Genomic DNA, 20,140 nt, shown 5'->3' on the forward strand with positions numbered 1-20,140 from the left:
AGACACCTGGTGCCACACTCTAATCAGCTAATTAACTCAAAACACCTGCAAAGGCCTTTAAATGGTCTCTCAGTCTAGTTCTGTAGGCAACACAATCATGGGGAAGACTGCTGACTTGACACCTGCCCAAAAGACGACCATTGACACCTTGCACAAGGAGGGCAAGACACAAAAGGTCATAGCTAAAGAGGCTGGCTGTTCACAGAGCTCTGTGTCCAAGCACATTCATAGAGAGGCGAAGGGAAGGAAAATATGTGGTAGAAAAAAGTGTACAAGCAATAGGGATAACCGCACCCTGGAGAGGATTGTGAAACAAAACCCATTCAAACATGTGGGGGAGATTCACAAAGAGTGGACTGCAGCTGGAGTCAGTGCTTCAAGCATAGACGTATGCAAGACATGGGTTTCAGCTGTCGCATTCTTTGTGTCAAGCCACTCTTGAACAAGACACAACGTCAGAAGCGTCTCGCCTGGGCTAAAGACTAAAAGGACTAGACTGCTGATGAGTTATGTTCTCTGATTAAAGTAAATTTAGCATTTCCTTTGGATATTCAAGGTCCCAGAGTCTGGATGAAGAGAGGAGAGGCACAGAATTCACGTTGCTTGAAATCCAGTGTAAAGTTTCCACAGTCAGTGATGGTTTGAGGTGCCATGTCATCTGCTGGTGTTGGTCCACTGTGTTTTCTGAGGTCCAAGGTCAATGCAGCCATCTACCAGGAAGTTTTAGAGCACTTCAGGCTTCCTGCTGCTGACCAACTTTATGGAGATGCAGATTTCATTTTCCAACTGGATGTGCATCCCACAAATCTCCATCAACTGCAAGATGCTATCCTATCAATATGGGCCAACATTTCTAAAGAATGCTTTCAGCACTCAATCAATCAATCAATCAAATGTATTTATAAAGCCCTATTTACAACAGCAGTTGTCACAAAGTCCTTTACAGAGACACCCGGCCTTAACCCCAAGGAGCAGACAACAGTAGTGTTGAATTTCAGTGGCTAGGAAAAACTCCCTAAGGTCGAATTTTAGGAAGAAACCTAGAGAGGACCCAGGCTCAGAGGGGTGACCAGTCCTCTTCTGGCTGTGCCGGGTGAGATATTAAGAGTCCAATTGGAATAATAAATACATTTCTCTGGGCTAAATCCAGAGTCTATTTGATTGACTAGGTCAGAAGTATGACCAGGTGGACAAGGACAGGGACAGCAACGGGCCCCCCAAACTCATCTCCTTCTAAAATTTAAAACTGGAGGAAACAGAAAAGTTAGTAGTACATCCCTCATATCCCCCAGCACAATAATATAGCAGCGTAACACCTTGGAACTGAGACGGGGAGGCCCCGGACAGGGCCCAACAGGCAGGAGTGCGCAACAGAGAGTCAACAACAAGCCAGTGACTCTTCCCCCGAAAGGCATTGGAGGGAGGGCATCCCAGTGGCGACGAAGAGCCCACCTGGCAAGACAGCAAGGGTGGACAGTATCAAGCCTACTGGTCACCTTCACGCCCCCGGGCCAGACTACACCTAATTATAAACCGTGCTGTAGAGATGAGTTTTTAGTAGACACTTGAATGTTTGCACTGAGTTTGCATTTCTAACCTTAATTGGCAGATCATTCCACAGGAGTGGAGTTCTATGAGAAAAGGCCCTGCCGCCAACTGTTTGTTTAGAAATTCTAGGTACAATTAAAAGGCCTGCATCTTGCGATCATAGGTTACGTGTAGGTATGTATGGCTGGATCATTTCAGCAAGGTAAGTAGGAGCAAGTCCATGTATTGATTTATAGGTTAAGAGTAAAACCTTAAAATCAGCCCTAACCCTAACACCTTGTTGAATCAATGCCAAGTAGAATTAAGGCAGTTCTGAAGGCGATAGGGGGTCAAACACAGTATTAATATGGTGTTCCTAAAAATCCTTTAGGTGAGTGTATAGTCAACTTGGTTAACTGTAATGGATTAGACATGTGAGGCAGAGCATGGTTGTTTCATTTTGTGTATCCCTCACAATAGTCTGCGAAGAGGGGATGCAATCCCTGTCACATATTGTATATCACAGAAATCGCTGTTAAAACAATTAGTACCAATATCCACTACAGGATTCTTTCAACTAATAGATGTTATTTAGACCATGTCATTGTAATTTTCGGTTATATGCATTAGTCAGTATTTGGATCTGAAAGAGACAGTAGTTTGAGAAGAGGGTGTGAACTGATGCAGTTCCTGTCACGTGTGTTATTACAGACTCAGTAAAGAAAAGGAACCAAAGGAAGCTGTGGGTGTCGTGGTATTTTTGTGTTGTGTCCTGAGTCCGCTGCATATATGTAATTTTGTAACCGAGGCCCATCGAAACATTCCCAGGCCCACTTATTAATGACGTTCTGTATCCACCACTGCGTTTAACCCGCGGTTGCTTTTACCAGCAGTTTGAATAAGGACAATATCCCGTGGCTGATGGCCACAAGTCGCTTTACTTCAAGTTTCCTGAGCATGCGTATTCATATTTTCACACGTACAATGAACATAGCATTGTGAGAGAGGGGATAGCCACACATTCACACTTAGCCTATGGCCTACTACTGCGAACTCGAATTGGCAGAACGCAGTCTGAAGCAGCAAGGCAGGGACCAATGAACATTAAATAAAATCCTAACACAAATGATATGCAATTTAGGAAGATGCTATGTTCATAGATAATAAATTATAGGAAGTAATCTTCGAGAAATAAAAATATTTTTTTCTGTTGACAACAGGTGGGGCTGTACAGTCCCCCTAATGACCAGTATTGTGTTAATGGAACGGCTTGAGCCTTAAGTGGAAGTTGGCATTTATTCAATCCGGGCTTTTTTAATTAAGCTCAGATTTCATTAGCGGCGTTGATGGAATACCCCCCAGGTCAAGAGAACGATAGTTAATTCCGAAAACCTTTGGATACCATCACAATTTTCATGATTTTGTCTCTGTACGCCACCACAATGGATTTGAAATGAAACAACCTAGATGCAATTGAAGTGCAGACTTTCAGCTTTATTTCAAGGGGTTGAACAAAAGTATTGTATTACACGTTTAGGAATTGCAACCATTTTCATACACAGTCCCCTTATTTCAGGGGCGCAAATGTATGAGGGAGTGAGTGAGATAATTTTTACATACATACTTAGACAATAAAACCCCAGCAGTTGGGTATTGTCTACCTGTTTCTCATTGTTCCACATTCAGTCAGAACACAGCTCACCCTTATCCGTGTGCACGATCTTGGGTAGTTGCGTTCTCCTCCTCACCCACAAGCCTTTGGAGGGGGCGTAACACGTGGAAAGGATCTTATGATCATCCACCACGATTGCCTTCTGTGGATGTCCAGGCCTTTTTGTGTTGCAAAGCTCACCAGTGTGTTATTCTTTTCTCAGAATGTACCAAACTGTTGATTTGACCCCTCCTAATGTTCCTGCTATCTCTCAGAATTTTTTTTGCAGCTTGTTTCACTTGCAATGAGAGCTCCTTTGACCGCATGTTGTGGGTTCACAGCAACAACTTTCAAATGTGAATGCCACACCTAGAATCAACTCGACCTTTTACTTGCTTAATTGATGAAGAAATAACAAAGGAATAGCCCACATGGTTGGTGTTTACCTAAATTACACAGTTGATTCTGAACTGCGATGTTCACTTAATAAGCAAAATGTCATTGAAGGGTAGGAAATTTGAGGGCGGTGCTCAAAAAACAAAGGCTCCACAATAAAAAGAGGTCCATGAGCAGAAACGATTATAAAAAATTCCTAAACTAACGGAGTTCTATAAATCTGTGCCACCAAATAATCCTAAACATGAAAGTTACCAGAGAAACAGCATCTCCTGACTTTTTGCTAGCTAGCTTCAACATTGTTAGCCAGCATGGAGAGCAACTGTCATTCTCGTCATCACCCTCAACGCCCTCCTCTTACTTGTCTGCAAAGGATAATTTGTGGCAGCATACAAAGATGAGCTAGGTGTTGTTGGTGAGTCAACCAGCCGAGGTACAACAATCTCTGTGCTGTTCCAGCTTGGCTCTGGATGATGTTAGAAAAGACAACCCATATAGGACAGATCTTGCTTGCTGGGGCAAGATGGACAACAACGTCAATTAAATACATATTTATTGGAGTAATTTCCTTTTAGCCCATTTTTAAGTCAGTGCCTTCCATAAAACGTTGGTAAGGCAAGTGCTATGTCAAAAGAACTGGGTTTCTTTACTTGAAAGACAAATGTATCACATTTTTAAAGTATTGGCATGCAATGCTATGTAGCTAACATCAGTAACATCACTTTGGGCAATGCTAATTATGCAAACTTTGGCTGGGGAATAAGTAGAAAATAGATCATTATTGATTCCCTCAACATCAGGGGCTTAGCTTTCTTCCCCATGGGTGCGAACCAAGCCACGAAGGCCCCACGCAACCCGACCCCCCCGCTGCTAAAACCTTACTACTGGTACCAAATTTCCCAACTAAAAGATAGAGGAAGATAATAATTATACTTCCCAAAAAATATGTAAGTTTCATGTACCATAATGAACAGACACTTATTAGGCTACAACAAAAAAACATACCTGCAGTTACAAAACATGACTGCTAGCTGCTGTTGGACCTGGATCATAACTGTATTCCCCCTTCGCTTGAAGCTGCGATGCTGCTCCCATCATTGTAACATCAGATCTATCCATCTTATGCTCCTGCTTCTCAACAACTGTACTAAATAAGTTTATCAAGGGCCCATATCATTATATTAATATTTTTTAAATATATTACTATTATTTCCACGTTCCATCTTTATGTTTTGTTACTTAAGCTAGCTATCTTCCACAGTTAAAATCTTTAGCAAATGAGCCCACAAGATCCGACATTACACCCAGGGATGCCATAGATCACTTATTTCATCTATACAACCCTATTCGTGTCATGGTGCGGTGAGCAGCAGCGCCACCGTGCCACATTATCACAAGTTCCCATATCTCACGAACACATCCCGGACTGTCACATGTTTCCAATCTTCCACACCAGGTCCCAATTTGTATCATTTGTATGTGTATATATGTTTCCCCTCTGCTCCCCACATTGTGGATCATTGTTGCTGTTTGTAGGTTAATCGGTGAGTGTTGTTTAATGTACTGTTTGAATGTTTATTGTTAAGACGCATGTTGCGCACTTTTATTTCATTCAGTCATTAGTATTGTTTTCCGTTCGTGTTTGGTTTGTTTGTTGTTTTAATAAAACCAACGAACGTGATATCTGCCTGCGCCTGGTTCCCTCCAACACTACACCATGACGAGTCGTTACAATTCGCCCCATGGTCACATATTGATCATCATACAAATGCATTATGGAATAACAAGACAAATATAGATTATTATCACTTCAATGTCAACTATATAGTATCTATGCAATGTTTTTTCAACCTTAAGATACACTTCTTCTGGGGCCCTCTGATTGGCTGCCATGGGTGGCGCGCAACCATCGCACCCATTTAAACTCCGCCTCTGCTCAACATGGGCCTCCAGACGACTGAATTGAGGCAAGAAAAATTTACCCAAGGATTGATTTCGCATTAACTGTCTTTTAAACATAAAGGCACTTTTGCCTGGTATAACCTATAATAAACACAACACAAATAACACATTTATTACAAGACACCATTGCTTTAAACCATTATTTTCCCCTGTCCTTCACAAACCTAAAAATCTCTACGCTCATGGAAAAAAGTTAGCAATTCTTGTCCATTTACAGGCAAAGAGGTGCTGTTGAGCCAAAAAGGGTCACCACAACTTATGTACAGTGTCACGTATTCGCTGATTTGTGCCTCGAATTAGTTTTCAAATTTAATACAAATTATTTGACAAATATATTAATCACATATAAACAATGTACTACACATCCAGCTAAACCCCTAAACTGTTCATATGTTTTCCTCTGTAGAAAACATTCAGACTGAATATTAGAAACATTCTGTCCTCCCTGCTGGATCAGTGCTTGGAAGTCTCTTTGTTGGAACATCTGGAACAGCAAAGGCATTAAGGGCTAAACGTGTAGCTCTGATATTGTCACCCCAACTTTCTCTGTCTTGCTTACCCTGTGGTTAGAAACCCTGCTCGCTCCAGTGCTTTATCTACATTAGGCACCAATTGTTTCTCATAGTCCCAGATCCTCTTGTCTTCGTGTAGCTCCTCCTTGCTCAGTCCATTTTGTAGGGGAACTCTGACATGGATAATATGGCACAGCTGAGGAGGAACATTTATCGTCTCCCCAAAGTTACGCAGCACAGAGTGGACCGATGTCTGCTCCACTGTCCTGGGGTCAGAGTAACAGGCGGGTTGTTAGTTTCCATTCTAACCTGGGTCATACTATCATTTTGCAAGAATGGTGGATTTTAAACATGGTCGTGCTATTACAGGAGTCGTAAATTCTAACCTGGGTCTTATGATCATCTTGGAGGGGTGGTAGATTCTATAATCTGGCTCCTCTCTGTAGATGTGCTGCATTATGTTGATCCCTGGAATGTCCCTCCAGCTGAGCCGATCAAACCTTCCGCTGGGCTCAAACTGAGACTTTGGGAAGATGTGGTTCTCTATGAGGAACACTCCGGCCTGGGGGGGGGGGGGTGGGGGGACGATGAAAGATTTAATAACAGTTAAAGGCTACATTTACACACTCTTCCCAAGACTACCAAATTCTGATTTTCAGACTGTCCAAATTAATATACAGTGGGGAGAACAAGTATTTGATACACTGCCGATTTTGCAGGTTTTCCTACTTACAAAGCATGTAGAGGTCTGCAATTTTTATCATAGGTACACGCGAGAGACGGAATCAAAAAATCCAGAAAATCACATTTTAGGATTTTTGAATAAGTTTTAATTTTCTTTTTAATTTTTTTATTTATCCTTTATTTTACCAGGGGATGTCCCATTGAGATAATCAAATCTCTTTTACAAGGGAGCCCTGGGGCAACAGTTACACAAATTACACAGAATCACAGAAACAGTCACAACAACAAAATTAATTTACAAAACATATGAAATTATTAAAAATAACATAAAGGGGTTATTTAAAACATGCGCATTGTTCAGATTTGGATTGCCTAAGTAATTGTTTAAAATGTTCAAGTGGGATAAAAACAGAAAGCTTCAAAACTTTTTGGAGCAAATTCCAACACCAAGGAGCAACATAACTAAAAGCAGTCTTACTAAATTCAGTTGTTACTGTAACAAGGACGCGCATGGAGGACGCGCGTCACCCCTCCCGACGTGGTGTTCGGCGCGCGTCATCGCCGGCCTTCTAGCCACGCCGCTCCTCCTCCCACGGCACTGTCCTGTCTTGTTATTGCACACACCTGGTGTCCATTCCCTCATTAGATTGCTTACATACGTTCCTGTGTTTCTGGCTGTCTTTGTGTGGTATTGTTCTATGTTTGGTGTTTGTATTGCGTAGCAGTTGCACGCTTGTTTGTTTTACGCGTGCCTATTCTCTGAATAGAAAGAAGAGTAACTACCTCCCTGCGTTTGGCTCCCTTATTCACGCACCTTGACACACCTTTGACAGTTACACGTGGGATATTCAGAGTCAGAATGTTATTGGAGCGGAGATTGTAAATAGAATGTTTCCTGGTTAACAAGCTAATAAGATAGCTGGGTAAAATACCATTGATAGCTTTATAAATAAAAATGTGCCAATGGAACCATCTACGCAGACCTAAAGAGCTAAAACCAGTCGCCTCATGAAGATGACAATGATGAGTGCGTGTCTTGGCATTAGTAATAAACCGTAATGCACCATGGTAGACTGTGTCAAGTGCATGCAGCATGGTAGAGGCAGCATGCATATAAATAACATCCCCATAGTCCAAGACTGGTAAGAAAGTGGCACTGATCAATTTCTTCCTAGCTTGAAGAGTAAAACAGGATTTATTTCTAAAACAAAAGCCAAGCTTTACTCTCAGCTTTCTCACTAATTTATCAATATGAACTTTGAAGGTTAGCTTTTCATCAATCCACAGACCAAGATATTTATAAGATGAAACATTTTCAACACACTTCCCATCCAGTGTGGAAATGGCTAGGGCGGTTGATACGGGTACTATGCGAGACTTTGTGAATTTGCATTTTATTGCATGACATAAGTATTTGATCACCTACCAACCAGTAAGAATTCCGGCTCTCACAGACCTGTTAGTTTTTCTTTACGAAGCCCTTCTGTTCTCCACTCATTACCTGTATTAACTACACCTGTTTGAACTTGTTACCTGTATAAAAGACACCTGTCCACACACTCAATCAAACAGACTCCAACCTCTCCACAATGGCCAAGACCAGGGAGCTGTGTAAGGATATCAGGGATACGATTGTAGATCTGCACAAGGCTGGGATGGGCTACAGGACAATAGGCAATCAGATTGGTGAGAAGGCAACAACTGTTAGCGCAATTATTAGAAAATGGAAGAAGTTCAAGATGACGGTCAATCTCCCTCGGTCTGGGGCTCCATGCAAGATCTCACCTTGTGGGGCATCAATGATCATGAGCAAGGTGAGGGATCAGCCCATAACTACACAGCAGGACCTGGTCAATGACCTGAGAGCTGGGACCACAGTCTCAAAGAAAACCATTAGTAACACACTACGCTGTCATGGATTAAAATCCTGCAGCGCACGCAAGGTCCCCCTGCTCAAGCCAGCGCATGTCCAGGCCGTGTGAAGTTTGCCAATGACCATCTGGTTGATCCAGAGCAGGAATGGGAGAAGGTCATGTGGTCTGATGAGTCAAAAATTTAGCATTTTGCTCTAAACTCCACTCGCCGTGTTTGGAGGAAGAAGAAGGATGAGTACAACCCCAAGAACACCATCCCAACCGTGAAGCATGGAGGTGGAAACATCATTCTTTAGGGATGCCTGAAGGATCTGGAGAAGGTCTGTATGGAGGATTGGGACAAAATCCCTGCTGCAGTGTGTGCAAACCTGGTCAAGAATTACCAGAAACGTATGATCTCTGTAAATGGAAACAAAGGTTTCTGTATCAAATATTAAGTTCTGCTTTTCTGATGTATCAAATACTTATGTCATGTGATAAAATGCAAATTAATAACTTAAAAATCATACAATGTGATTTTCTGGATGTTTTAGATTCTGTCACTCACAGATGAAGAGTATCTATTATAAAAATTCTACATGCTTTGTAAGTGGAAAAACCTGCAAAACCGGCAGTATATCAAATATTTGTTCTCCCCACTGTATGTATACTACATATATACACACACACACACTTAGAAATGTCTTTGTTTTAGAAAGAAAAGCAATTTGTTTTGTCCAATAAAATTACATAAAATTTACCAGAAATACATTGTAAACATTGTTAATGTTGTGGACGACTATTAAAGCTGGAAATGGTACATGGAATATCTACGTAGGTGTACAGAGGCACATTAAGATCTTTTACAACATTGTGTACTGCTCTCTTTACAGAACAGTGCAAACTGGCTCTAACTAGTATAGAAAGAGGAGTAGGAGGCCCTGGTTAACAATTGCGCAACAGGATTTAATACATCAGTATCTAGTTTGGGAAACAGACGCCTCACAGGTCCTCAACTGGCAGCTTCATTAAATAGTACCTGCAAAACCCCCGTTTCAAGGTCAACAGTGAAGTTTACAACATTAACAATATCTACACTGTATTTCTGATCAATTTGATGTAATTTTAATGAACAGAAACTGTGCTTAGCTTTTGAAAACAAGGACATTTCTAAGTGACCCAAACTTTTGATATACAGTGGGGAGAACAAGTATTTGATACACTGCCGATTTTGCAGGTGTTCCCAAAAAGCATGTAGAAGTCTGTAATTTTTATCATAGGTACTCTTCAACTGTGAAAACAAAAATCCATAAAATCACATTGTATGATTTTTAAGTGAATAATTTACATTTAATTGCATGACATAAGTATTTGATAGATCAGAAAAGCAGAACTTAATATTTGGTACAGAAACCTTTGTTTGCAATTACAGAGATCATACGTTTCCTATAGTCCTTGACCAGGTTTGCACACACTGCAACAGGGATTTTGGCCCACTCCTCCATACAGACCTTCTCCAGATCCTTCAGGTTTCTGGGCTGTCGCTGGGCAATATAGACTTTCAGCTCCCTCCAAAGATTTTCTATTGGGTTCAGGTCTGGAGACTGGCTAGGCCACTCCAGGACCTTGAGATGCTTCTTATGGAGCCACTCCTTAGTTGCCCTGGCTGTGTGTTTCGGATCGTTGTCATGCTGGAAGACACGACCCACGACCCATCTTGAATGCTCTTACTGAGGGAAGGAGATTGTTGGCCAAGATCTCACAATACATGGCCCAATCCATCCTCCCCTCAATACGATGCAGTCGTCCTGTCCCCTTTGCAGAAAAGCATCCCCAAAGAATGATGTTTCCACCTCCATGCTTCACGGTTGGGAAGGTGTTCTTGGGGTGGCACTGTTGTGTCTTATTTTCTCCACTTGATGATGACTGTCTTCACTGTGTTCTATGGTATATTTAATGCTTAGGAAATTCTTTTTTACCCTTCTCCTGACTGATATCTTTCAACAATGAGATCCCCCTGATGCTTTGGAAGCTCCCTGCGGACCATGGCTTTTGCTCTGAGATGCAACTAAGAAAATGTCAGAAATATCCTACAAGAACATCTGAACTTTATTTGTGATTAATCAGTCACTTTAAATGATGGCAGGTGTGTAATGACTTCTATTTAACATGAGTTTGAATTTGATTGGTTAATTCTGAACACAACCAAATCCCCAGTTATAAGAGGGTGTGCACACTTATGCAACCAGGTAAGGTTTTTATTTAAAATTTTTCCTGCTCTGAGATTTCAGTTTGTTTTTAAAATTGAATTGTTCACATTATAGGTCACAATAAAAGTGGAAAACGTTCTGACATGATGCATCTTTGTCTCATTCTTTTACATCACAAAACCTGGCATTTTCACAGGGGTGTGTAGACTTTTTAAATCCACTGTACATATACATAGATATGAACACATACTTATATATACACAAATACATATATATACACTGTCAGTGGGTGGGATATATTAGGCAGCAAGTGAACATTCTGTCCTCAAAGGGGATGTGTTAGAAGCAAGAAGAATGGGCAAGTGTAAGAATCTGCGTGACTTTGACAAGGGCCAAATTATGATAGCTAGACGACTGGGTCAGAGCATCTCCAAAACTGCAGCCCTTGTGGGGTGTTCCCGGTCTGCAGTGGTCTGCACCTATCAGAAGGTCCAAGGAAGGAAAAGCGCTGAAACGGCGACAGGGTCATGGGCGACCAAGGCTCAATGATGCATGTCGGGAGCGAAGGCTAGCCCGTATGGTCCGATCCAACAGATGAGCTACTGAAGCTCAAATTGCTGAAAAAGGTAATAATGGTACTAGTAGAAAGGTATCAGATCACACAGTGCATCGCAGTTTGTTGCGTATGAGGCTGCTTAGCCGCAGACCAGTCAGGGTGCCCATGTTGAACCCGGTCCACTGCCGAAAGCACCTACAATGGGCACCTGAGCATCAGAACTGGACCACGGAGCAATGGAAGAAGGTGGCCTGGTCTGATGAATCACGTTTTCTATTCCATCACGTGGAATGCCATTGCCATGAAGGGGTGTACCTGGTCCGCAATGATTTTTAGGTAGGTTGCTGTGATGGAAATTCCATTTATCAACACTCAGAGTAAGGAACACAGAGACAAAGTTCTCTTTGTACATTCTAACAGTTTTATTAACTATTATGCACATATGAGAGACGCGTCAACCGCTTACACACACATAATCGTCTGAGGAGTCTCTAACTCAAAACATAATTTCAACAGTATTTATTACATAGAAAAAGGGGTGTAAGATGCTGTCCTATGTCAATAAAACACATTCCCTTTGTTCTATCACAGAAGTCAAATGCTATCTTCCCCCACCTTATCCTTACTGCCCCCTGTTGTGTATCTTCTCCTATCCTGTCCTAAAACCCATTGATCTGCATCTACCCCCATCCTGCTGGAGCTTCATGTTTACCTCAACACCTCATACTTCCTTTCCCACAGCACAACCAACATTCCTTTTCTCATCTAAATAGTTGCTCAGTCGTTTAATCAGTTAGAATACATTATTAAAGAAATTTCCACAACAGTTGCACATGTCAAATAGACATTCACCTGAATATCTGGACCCAGGGTTTCCCAGCAAAGCATTGCCCAGAGACTCCCTCCACTGGCTTGTTATCTTCCCACAGTACATCCTGGTGCTAACACTTCCACTGGTAAACGATGTGCTTGTACATTTTAGTCACCTGTGCTTATTTGACTTTAGTCACCTTGCTTAGTGTTTGCTAAAGGTTGGACTATTTTCCCTTGATTATTTCTCCATAAAAAAGTATACCGTCAGGGAGACCGTGAACAGTACTGTACTCACTACATCCTAAAAATAAACTTTCTTTTATTTATAAAGGATTTATAAACCAAAAGTCATACATCTAAAGTCCAAATAAATATTTCCACATCAAGGCGTACCACATCAAACTTCAATTTTCCCAGATTCTGACACAGCATCATGCTGTGGGAATGCTTCTCATTAGGAGGGATGGGGAAAAATGGATACCACAAAATACAGGGTAACACTGCAAAAAAACCTGCTTCATTCTGCTATATATTATTTGTTCTACTAAAGCCAAAGCGACACCTATTTAATGGAAGAATGGAGGGAGTAAAATACAAGGAATCCCTGCAAAAAACATGCTTCGTCCTGGGACAAAAATTTTGCTTGGGAGAAAATTCAACCCAAATCAACATTGGAGTGGCTTAAGAACATTAAAATGACCGTCTTCAATGGCCCAATCAAAACCCTAATCTCAATCCAATTGGGAACAGGTGGAGGCAGTGGTGGTGGGTGGGTAACAGGTGCAGGCAGGGGTGGTGGGTGGATTCGCACCTGCATGCTAGTGAGACCGGCACACAACAGACTGAGTAAGTAACCTGACGATTAAATTGTCTGCATGAAATCTGATATTGTGACAGGAGTGGTCCCAGCGGCAGCTGATATGTTGCTGACCAATGCCCTGTCGAGTTTCCTGTCTGAACTGGCTATGCTAATTTATGTTAACATAGTTTTTTGCCCTACCTCTGGGTGTTGCCTCTGAAGGTCCTCCATCAGCTGAGTCAGGGTTTCATGTTGGTATGGTGTAATAATCTCATCTATGTCGTTCAGCAGAACATAGCGTGACTGGTACATATATCTATAGACACAGTCATTGAGAGTGGTCAGCTGGCCATAGTAGTGGATGTCCCCTCCATGCTCAGTGGGCTGCCATCCACTTGATGGGGTCATGTGTTTGTCGATACGCCAGGGCACCACCTAAAATCAATCAAACCCACCCATCAGTCAAAACGTCCATCCATCCATCCACTCCAATCCATTTAATCCCTACCTCCAAAAAGCCGTCATCTGTGTAACTCCGCAGAAGTCTCTCCAGGTCTGGACCACAGCTGGTTTTATACACCACGACACGTTGCACATTCAACAACCTGTAGTACACCAAATCAACCAACCAATTAGTTTTTTAGAGTTTGTGTTTGCATAATGTTGCAAGAGCTCTTATACAGAATGACTTACAGTGGAGGGAATACATTTTCGGACTATTGTATTGGCAGTTAAGCAACAATCCAATATAACAACCAGTCAGTCATTGAATACCCACTTGTACATCTCCAGAGTCTGGGCGAACTGAAGCACGTTGTTATAGTCACCAAACAGATTAGAAACACAGACAGTGAAGTTAAGTGGGAATGTCTCCTCTTCGTCCCTCTTCAAAAGGTTCTGGATTCGGAGGAAAGTGTGGTTCTGTGCATACTGGGCATCGGCTTGTTTGGAGAGGGTGACATGTGTGGGGTGGCAGCCGGGAGGATGTGGACACAAGACATCAGTCGTCCCAAAGGGAAAACCTTCATCCAATCACAAAACAAAGGCAAATAGACAGTACAGTGAAATCAACTACACTGAACAAAATTATGAAAGCATCACTTTTGTTTTTGCCCCCATTCATCATGAGCTGAACTCAAAGATCTAATACTTTCTCTATGTACATAAAAGGCCTATTTCACTGAAATACTTTTCACAAATCTGTCTAAATCTAGTGAGCACTTCTCCTTTGCCAAGATAATCCATCCACCTCACAGGTGTGGCATATCAAGATGCTGATTAGACAGCATGATTATTGCACAGGTGTGCCTCAGGCTGGCCACAATAAAAGGCCACTCTAAAATGTGGAGTTCCATCACACAGCACAAAATTCACAGATGTCACAGGTTTTTAGGGAGTGTGCAATTGGCATGCTGGCTGCAGGAATGTCCACCAGAGCTGTTGCACGTGAATTGAATGTTCATTTCTCTACCATAAGTCGTCTCCAAAAACGTTTCAGAGAATTTGGCAGTACATCCAACCGGCCTCACAACTGCAGACCAAGTGTAACCACACCAGCCCAGGACCTCCACATCCAGCATCTTCACCTGGTGGCGGTGGGGTTATAGTATGGGCAGGCGTGTGTTATGGACAATGAACACAGGTGCATTTTATTGATGGCATTTTGAATGCACAGAGATACCGTGATGAGATCCTGTGGCCCATTGTTGTGCCATTCATCCACGACCATCACCTCATGTTGCAGCATGATAATGCACGGCCCCATGTTGCAAGGATCTGTACACAATTCCTGGAAGCTTACTGGAAACATCCCAGTTCTTACATGGCCAGCATACTCACCGGACATGTCACCCATTGAGTATGTTGGGATACTCTGGATCGGCGTATACGACAGCGTGTTCCAGGTCCTGCCAATATCCAGCAACTTCACACAGCCATTAAATAGGAGTGGACCAACATTCCACAGGCCACAATCAACAACCTGATCACCTCTATGCAAAGGAGATGTGTTGCACTGCGTGAGGCAAATGGTGGTCACACCAGATACTGACTGGTTTTCGGAACCCCCGGACCCCCCCCGGATCCCCCCAATACAGTGAAACTGAACATTTTAGAGTGGTGTTTTATTGTGGCCAGCCTAAGGCACACCTGTGCAGTAATCATGCTGTCTAATCAGCATCTTGCCACACCGGTGAGGGGGATTGATTAACTAGGCAAAAGGAGAAGTGCTCACTAACACAGATGTCAGTGGTGAATCACCAAGCTCTTTGTACACAGATTCAAGTGTTGATTCAGGCATATTAATGGTTAATCACCTAGCTCATGTTTTGGAACTAATTCAGGTGTCAGAGGGTGTCACCCTGCTCTTTATTTACCGATTTAGGTGTTGAAAACGGTGTAAGTGGGGGATCACCTAGCACTTTATTCAGTAATGTAGGTGTTAATTCAGGTGTGTCAATGCAAGGTTGAGCTTAAACCAAATGCAAAATACCAAAATGGTCGGAGTGCACTTGTACTTCTGCCTCCATTCCAGTCTTGGCCCAGTCAGCCCCACAGTAGAACACGCAGTACAGAGGCTCCACAGAGTCTCGTCGGAAGATACTAATGATGCGTACGGAGCGTCCGGTCACACGATATTCCTTGTAAGCACCGACCATAAAATGTCTGGTGCCATAGACTGGCGTGATGGACTGGCTGGAGGTGTTGAATGGATAAAGTTGACTGTGGGGTTTGTGCTTGCCTGGCTGTGACCTGCTGGATAATGAAAAGACCTATTATTTCCACAGCAGGTTTGTTTCCTGTTACACATTTCTGCCTTGTTGCAAGCTTTACTGACATACCTGGGCAATGTGATGATGAGGTAGACCATGACTGCTAGAGCAGATGATATCAGTAGAGGATACATTCTGCTAAACATACAGCTGGTCTTCATTGTGAGGAAGGACATTCAGGGAGTGTGAACAGACCAAGTGGGAACAGACCTTTCAAGAGAAGGGGAAAGATATTATAGTGGTCCTTGGCCTCTGATGACTTGACAGAAATGGAGACATACAAAACATGAAAGATCTAATGACAATCAACGGGCCTCGACATCCAGTTTCAAGTATTCAACTATTTGTTCCAGAGCGCAATTGGCTTTGCAGATGGGGAGCGCACAAGACTTTGAAATCCTCAAACACACAAAACCTTTAAACACAGTCCGAATTATTGCTCTTTCAGCAAAAACGGTCTGCATAATACAGGAAATAACATGGGTCCCAGAAATGTTTAGCATCACATTTCTGTCAAAATGTTTTGCACATATTTTTAAGGGGGCTACTTTTAAGACCTTGTTGACTGGTCAATGGGCTACATTTCTGCTAGACCGGACAACCTGGCAAGACAGAGATGTGTCTATTATATTACTGTGCATATTAAGGCACAGTCATATTCCCCATATGTTCCATTGTTTCCCTGTAATAATCATATATGGTTTATAAGGGGCTACCACGTCCAATCTGGGGTTGGTGCTAGCAAAGTCAAAAAACGGGCAAGTATAGAGAGTACTGTTTCCTCTATTGAGACTGTGACTCGATCTAGGTTGACCAAAGTTGTAGTCATCATAGCAATCTTAATAGAATAAAGCCCTCCTCCATCCCTGTCAAGAACAGAAAAATACTATAATAATATGAATGTTAGATCCCATGCTTCAAATGCAATTGCAGTCAATGAATGAATCCCTGATCATATCCTGGACGTGCCTGTGTTAAGCCTAATTAATTTAACTTAAGCCTGATCTCTCCTCCTGGTTACACTAGGGGACTTATCCCCTGTGCTTTCCCCAAAGGGGGAGGTTTTGCTAATATTTATGTCACCAGAAATCAATTTCACTCAAGAAATGATTAGTTTTCTCTCTTTTCAGGTTTTAGTCAAAAAAGTATGCAGGCTTATGAAATCAAATTTCAAAGCCCTGTGCCGTACACATAATTGCTCAATGAGTTCCCAGAATTCTTATTGGACCTTCTTTGGAGAACTTGAGCACACAAACTAGCAACTACCATACCATCTTCTTCCGCTTATCCGGGGGCCGGGTCGCGGGGGCAGCAGTCTAAGCAGGGATGCCCAGACTTCCCTCTCCCCAGACACTTCCTCTAGCTCTTCCGGGGGGACACCGAGGCGTTCCCAGGCCAGCCGGGAGACATAGTCCCTCCAGCATGTCCTAGGTCTTCCCCGGGGTCTCCTCCCGGTGGGACGGGACCGGAACACCTTCCCAGGAAGGCGTTCCGGAGGCATCCGAAAAAGATGCCCAAGCCACCTCAGCTGACCCCTCTCGATGTGGAGGAGCAGCGGCTCTACTCTGAGCTCCTCCCGGGTGACCGAGCTTCTCACCCTATCTCTAAGGGATCGCCCGGCCACCCTGCGGAGAAAGCTCATTTCGGCCGCCTGTATCCGGGATCTTGTCCTTTCGGTCATGACCCAAAGCTCATGACCATAGGTGAGAGTAGGAACGTAGATTGACTGGTAAATCGAGAGCTTCGCCTTGCGGCTCAGCTCTTTCTTCACCACGACAGACCGATACATCGACTGCATTACTGCAGAAGCTGCACCGATCCGTCTGTCAATCTCCCGTTCCATCCTTCCCTCACTCGTGAACAAGACCCCTAGATACTTAAACTCCTCCACTTGAGGCAGGCACTCTCCACCAACCTGAAGTGGGCAAGCCACCCTTTTCCGACTGAGGACCATGGCCTCGGATTTGGAGGTACTGATTTTCATCCCCACCGCTTCACACTCGGCTGCAAACCATCCCAGCGCATGCTGAAGGTCCTGGTTAGAAGGGGCCAACACGACAACATCATCTGCAAAGAGCAGAGACGAAATTGTGTGGTCCCCAAACCTGACACCCTCCGGCCCCTGGCTGCGTCTAGAAATTCTGTCCATAAAAATTACGAACAGAACCAGTGACAAAGGGCAGCCCTGCCGGAGTCCAACATGCACTGGGAACAAGTCTGACTTACTGCCGGCAATGCGGACCAAGCTCCTGCTTCGGTTGTACAGGGACCTGACAGCCCTTAGCAAAGGACCCAGGACCCCATATTCCCCAAGCACCCTCCACAAGATGCCGCGAGGGACACAGTCGAATGCCTTCTCCAAATCCACAAAACACATGTGGATTGGTTGGGCAAACTCCCATGAACCCTCCAACACCCCGTAGAGGGTATAGAGCTGGTCCAGTGTTCCACGGCCCGGACGAAAACCACACTGTTCCTCCTGAATCCAAGGTTTTACTATCGGCCGTATTCTCCTCTCCAGAACCCTGGCATAGACTTTCCCGGGGAGGCTGAGAAGTGTGATCCCCCTATAGTTGGAACACACCCTCCGGTCCCCCTTCTTAAAAAGAGGGACCACCACCCCGGTCTGCCATCCCAGAGGCACTGTCCCCGACCGCCACGCGATGTTGCACAGGCGTGTCAACCAAAACAGCCCCACAACATCCAGAGACTTGAGGTACTCAGGGCGGATCTCATCCACCCCCGGTGCCTTGCCACCGAGGAGTTTCTTGACCACCTCAGTGACTTCAGCCCGGGTGATGGACGAGTCCACCTCTGAGCCCTCATCCTCTGCTTCCTCAATGGAAGAAGTGATAGCGGGATTGAGGAGATCCTCGAAGTACTCCTTCCACCGCCCGACAACATCCTCAGTTGAGGTCAACAGCTGCCCACCTCTACTGTAAACAGCGTTGGTAGGGCACTGTTTCCCTCTCCTGAGGCGCCGGATGGTTTGCCAGAATCTCTTCGAGGCCAGCCGATAGTCCTTCTCCATGGCCTCACCGAACTCCTCCCAGGCCCGAGTTTTTGCCTCCACAACCACCCGGGCTGCAGCCCGCTTGGCCTGTCGGTACCCGTCAGCTGCGTCAGGAGTCCCACAAGCCAACCAGGCCTGATAGGACTCCTTCTTCAGCTTGACGGCATCCCTTACTTCCGGTGTCCACCACCGGGTTCTGGGATTGCCGCCTCGACAGGCACCGGAGACCTTACGGCCACAGCTCCGAGCGGCCGCTTTGACAATGGCGGTGGAGAACATGGTCCACTCGGACTCAATATCTCCAGCCTCCCTCGGGATCCAGTCGAAGCTCTGCCGGAGGTGGGAGTTAAAGATCTCTCTGACAGGAGACTCGGCCAGACGTTCCCAGCAGACCCTTACAGTACGCTTGGGCCTGCCGAGTCTGTCCAGCTTCCTCCCCCGCCATCGGATCCAACTCACCACCAGGTGGTGATCAGTTGACAGCTCCGCCCCTCTCTTCACCCGAGTGTCCAAGACATACGACCGCAGGTCAGATGAGACGACAACAAAGTCGATCATCGACCTGCGGCCTAGGGTGTCCTAGTGCCACGTGCACTGATGGACACCCTTATGCTTGAACATGGTGTTCGTTATGGACAAACTGTGACTAGCACAGAAGTCCAATAACTGAACACCACTCGGGTTCAGATCAGGGGGGCCGTTCCTCCCAATCACGCCCCTCCAGGTGTCACTGTCGTTGCCCACGTGGGCGTTGAAGTCCCCCAGTAGAACAATAGAGTCCCCAGTCGGAGCACTTTCCAGCACCCCTCCCAGAGACTCCAAGAAGGTCGGGTACTCTGCACTGCCGTTCGGCCCGTAGGCACAAACAACAGTGAGAGACCTATCCCCGACCCGTAGGCGCAGGGAAACGACCCTCTCGTTCACCGGGGTAAACTCCAACACATGGCGGCAGAGCTGGGGAGCTATAAGCAAACCCACACCAGCCCGCCGCCTCTCACCATGGGCAACTCCAGAGTGGTGAAGAGTCCATCCTCTCTCAAGGAGTGTGGTTCCAGAGCCCAAGCCGTGAGTAGAGGTGATCCCGGGCCTCTAGCAACTACATTCGGAAAATGACAGCGGATGTGGAGGCCTTTGAAAGCACTGCAATCAGACAGCAGTGGCCCAAAGGGCAGTGGGCAGGACTTATAATTCCTTTTATAATTGGTCCAGTACAAAAGGCCTATCTGGATCTCGATAATACAGCTGCAGTGAAATATCCGCCCATCATAAAAATTCCCCAAGGAACACTTCCACAGACGTGAAACACCATGCGATCTCCCCCACATTGAGAGACGACACAGTTTCCACTGCCATGAGGTAGGCCACCAGTCCCCAGGGCTATCCTGCTGAAAGA

General features: G+C 44.6%; 1 protein-coding gene across 5 annotated transcripts in view; it reads right to left on the bottom strand.

The window, feature by feature from the left end:
• Positions 1-5,225: 5,225 nt before the first annotated feature.
• The window catches only part of LOC105019859 (glycosyltransferase family 92 protein F13G3.3), a 41,646-nt gene continuing 26,731 nt past the window's right edge, over positions 5,226-20,140 (bottom strand). For 3 of the 5 annotated variants that reach the window (XM_013139932.4, XM_013139934.4, XM_020042098.3), the window contains exons 2-8: positions 15,804-15,944; positions 15,455-15,717; positions 13,742-13,985; positions 13,472-13,568; positions 13,165-13,398; positions 6,435-6,610; positions 5,226-6,314 (exon numbers count right to left, since the gene is read on the bottom strand). In XM_013139932.4, the coding sequence (XP_012995386.3) occupies positions 6,092-6,314; positions 6,435-6,610; positions 13,165-13,398; positions 13,472-13,568; positions 13,742-13,985; positions 15,455-15,717; positions 15,804-15,910 (1,344 nt within the window). In that variant the 5' untranslated portion in view covers positions 15,911-15,944 and the 3' untranslated portion in view covers positions 5,226-6,091. The remainder of the gene's footprint in view (positions 6,315-6,434; positions 6,611-13,164; positions 13,399-13,471; positions 13,569-13,741; positions 13,986-15,454; positions 15,718-15,803; positions 15,945-20,140) is intronic. The other 2 variants (XM_020042099.3, XM_020042100.3) reach the window with 2 other exon arrangements.

The sequence above is a fragment of the Esox lucius genome, chromosome 22 (assembly GCF_011004845.1).
Source record: "Esox lucius isolate fEsoLuc1 chromosome 22, fEsoLuc1.pri, whole genome shotgun sequence".
NCBI lineage: Eukaryota > Metazoa > Chordata > Actinopteri > Esociformes > Esocidae > Esox > Esox lucius.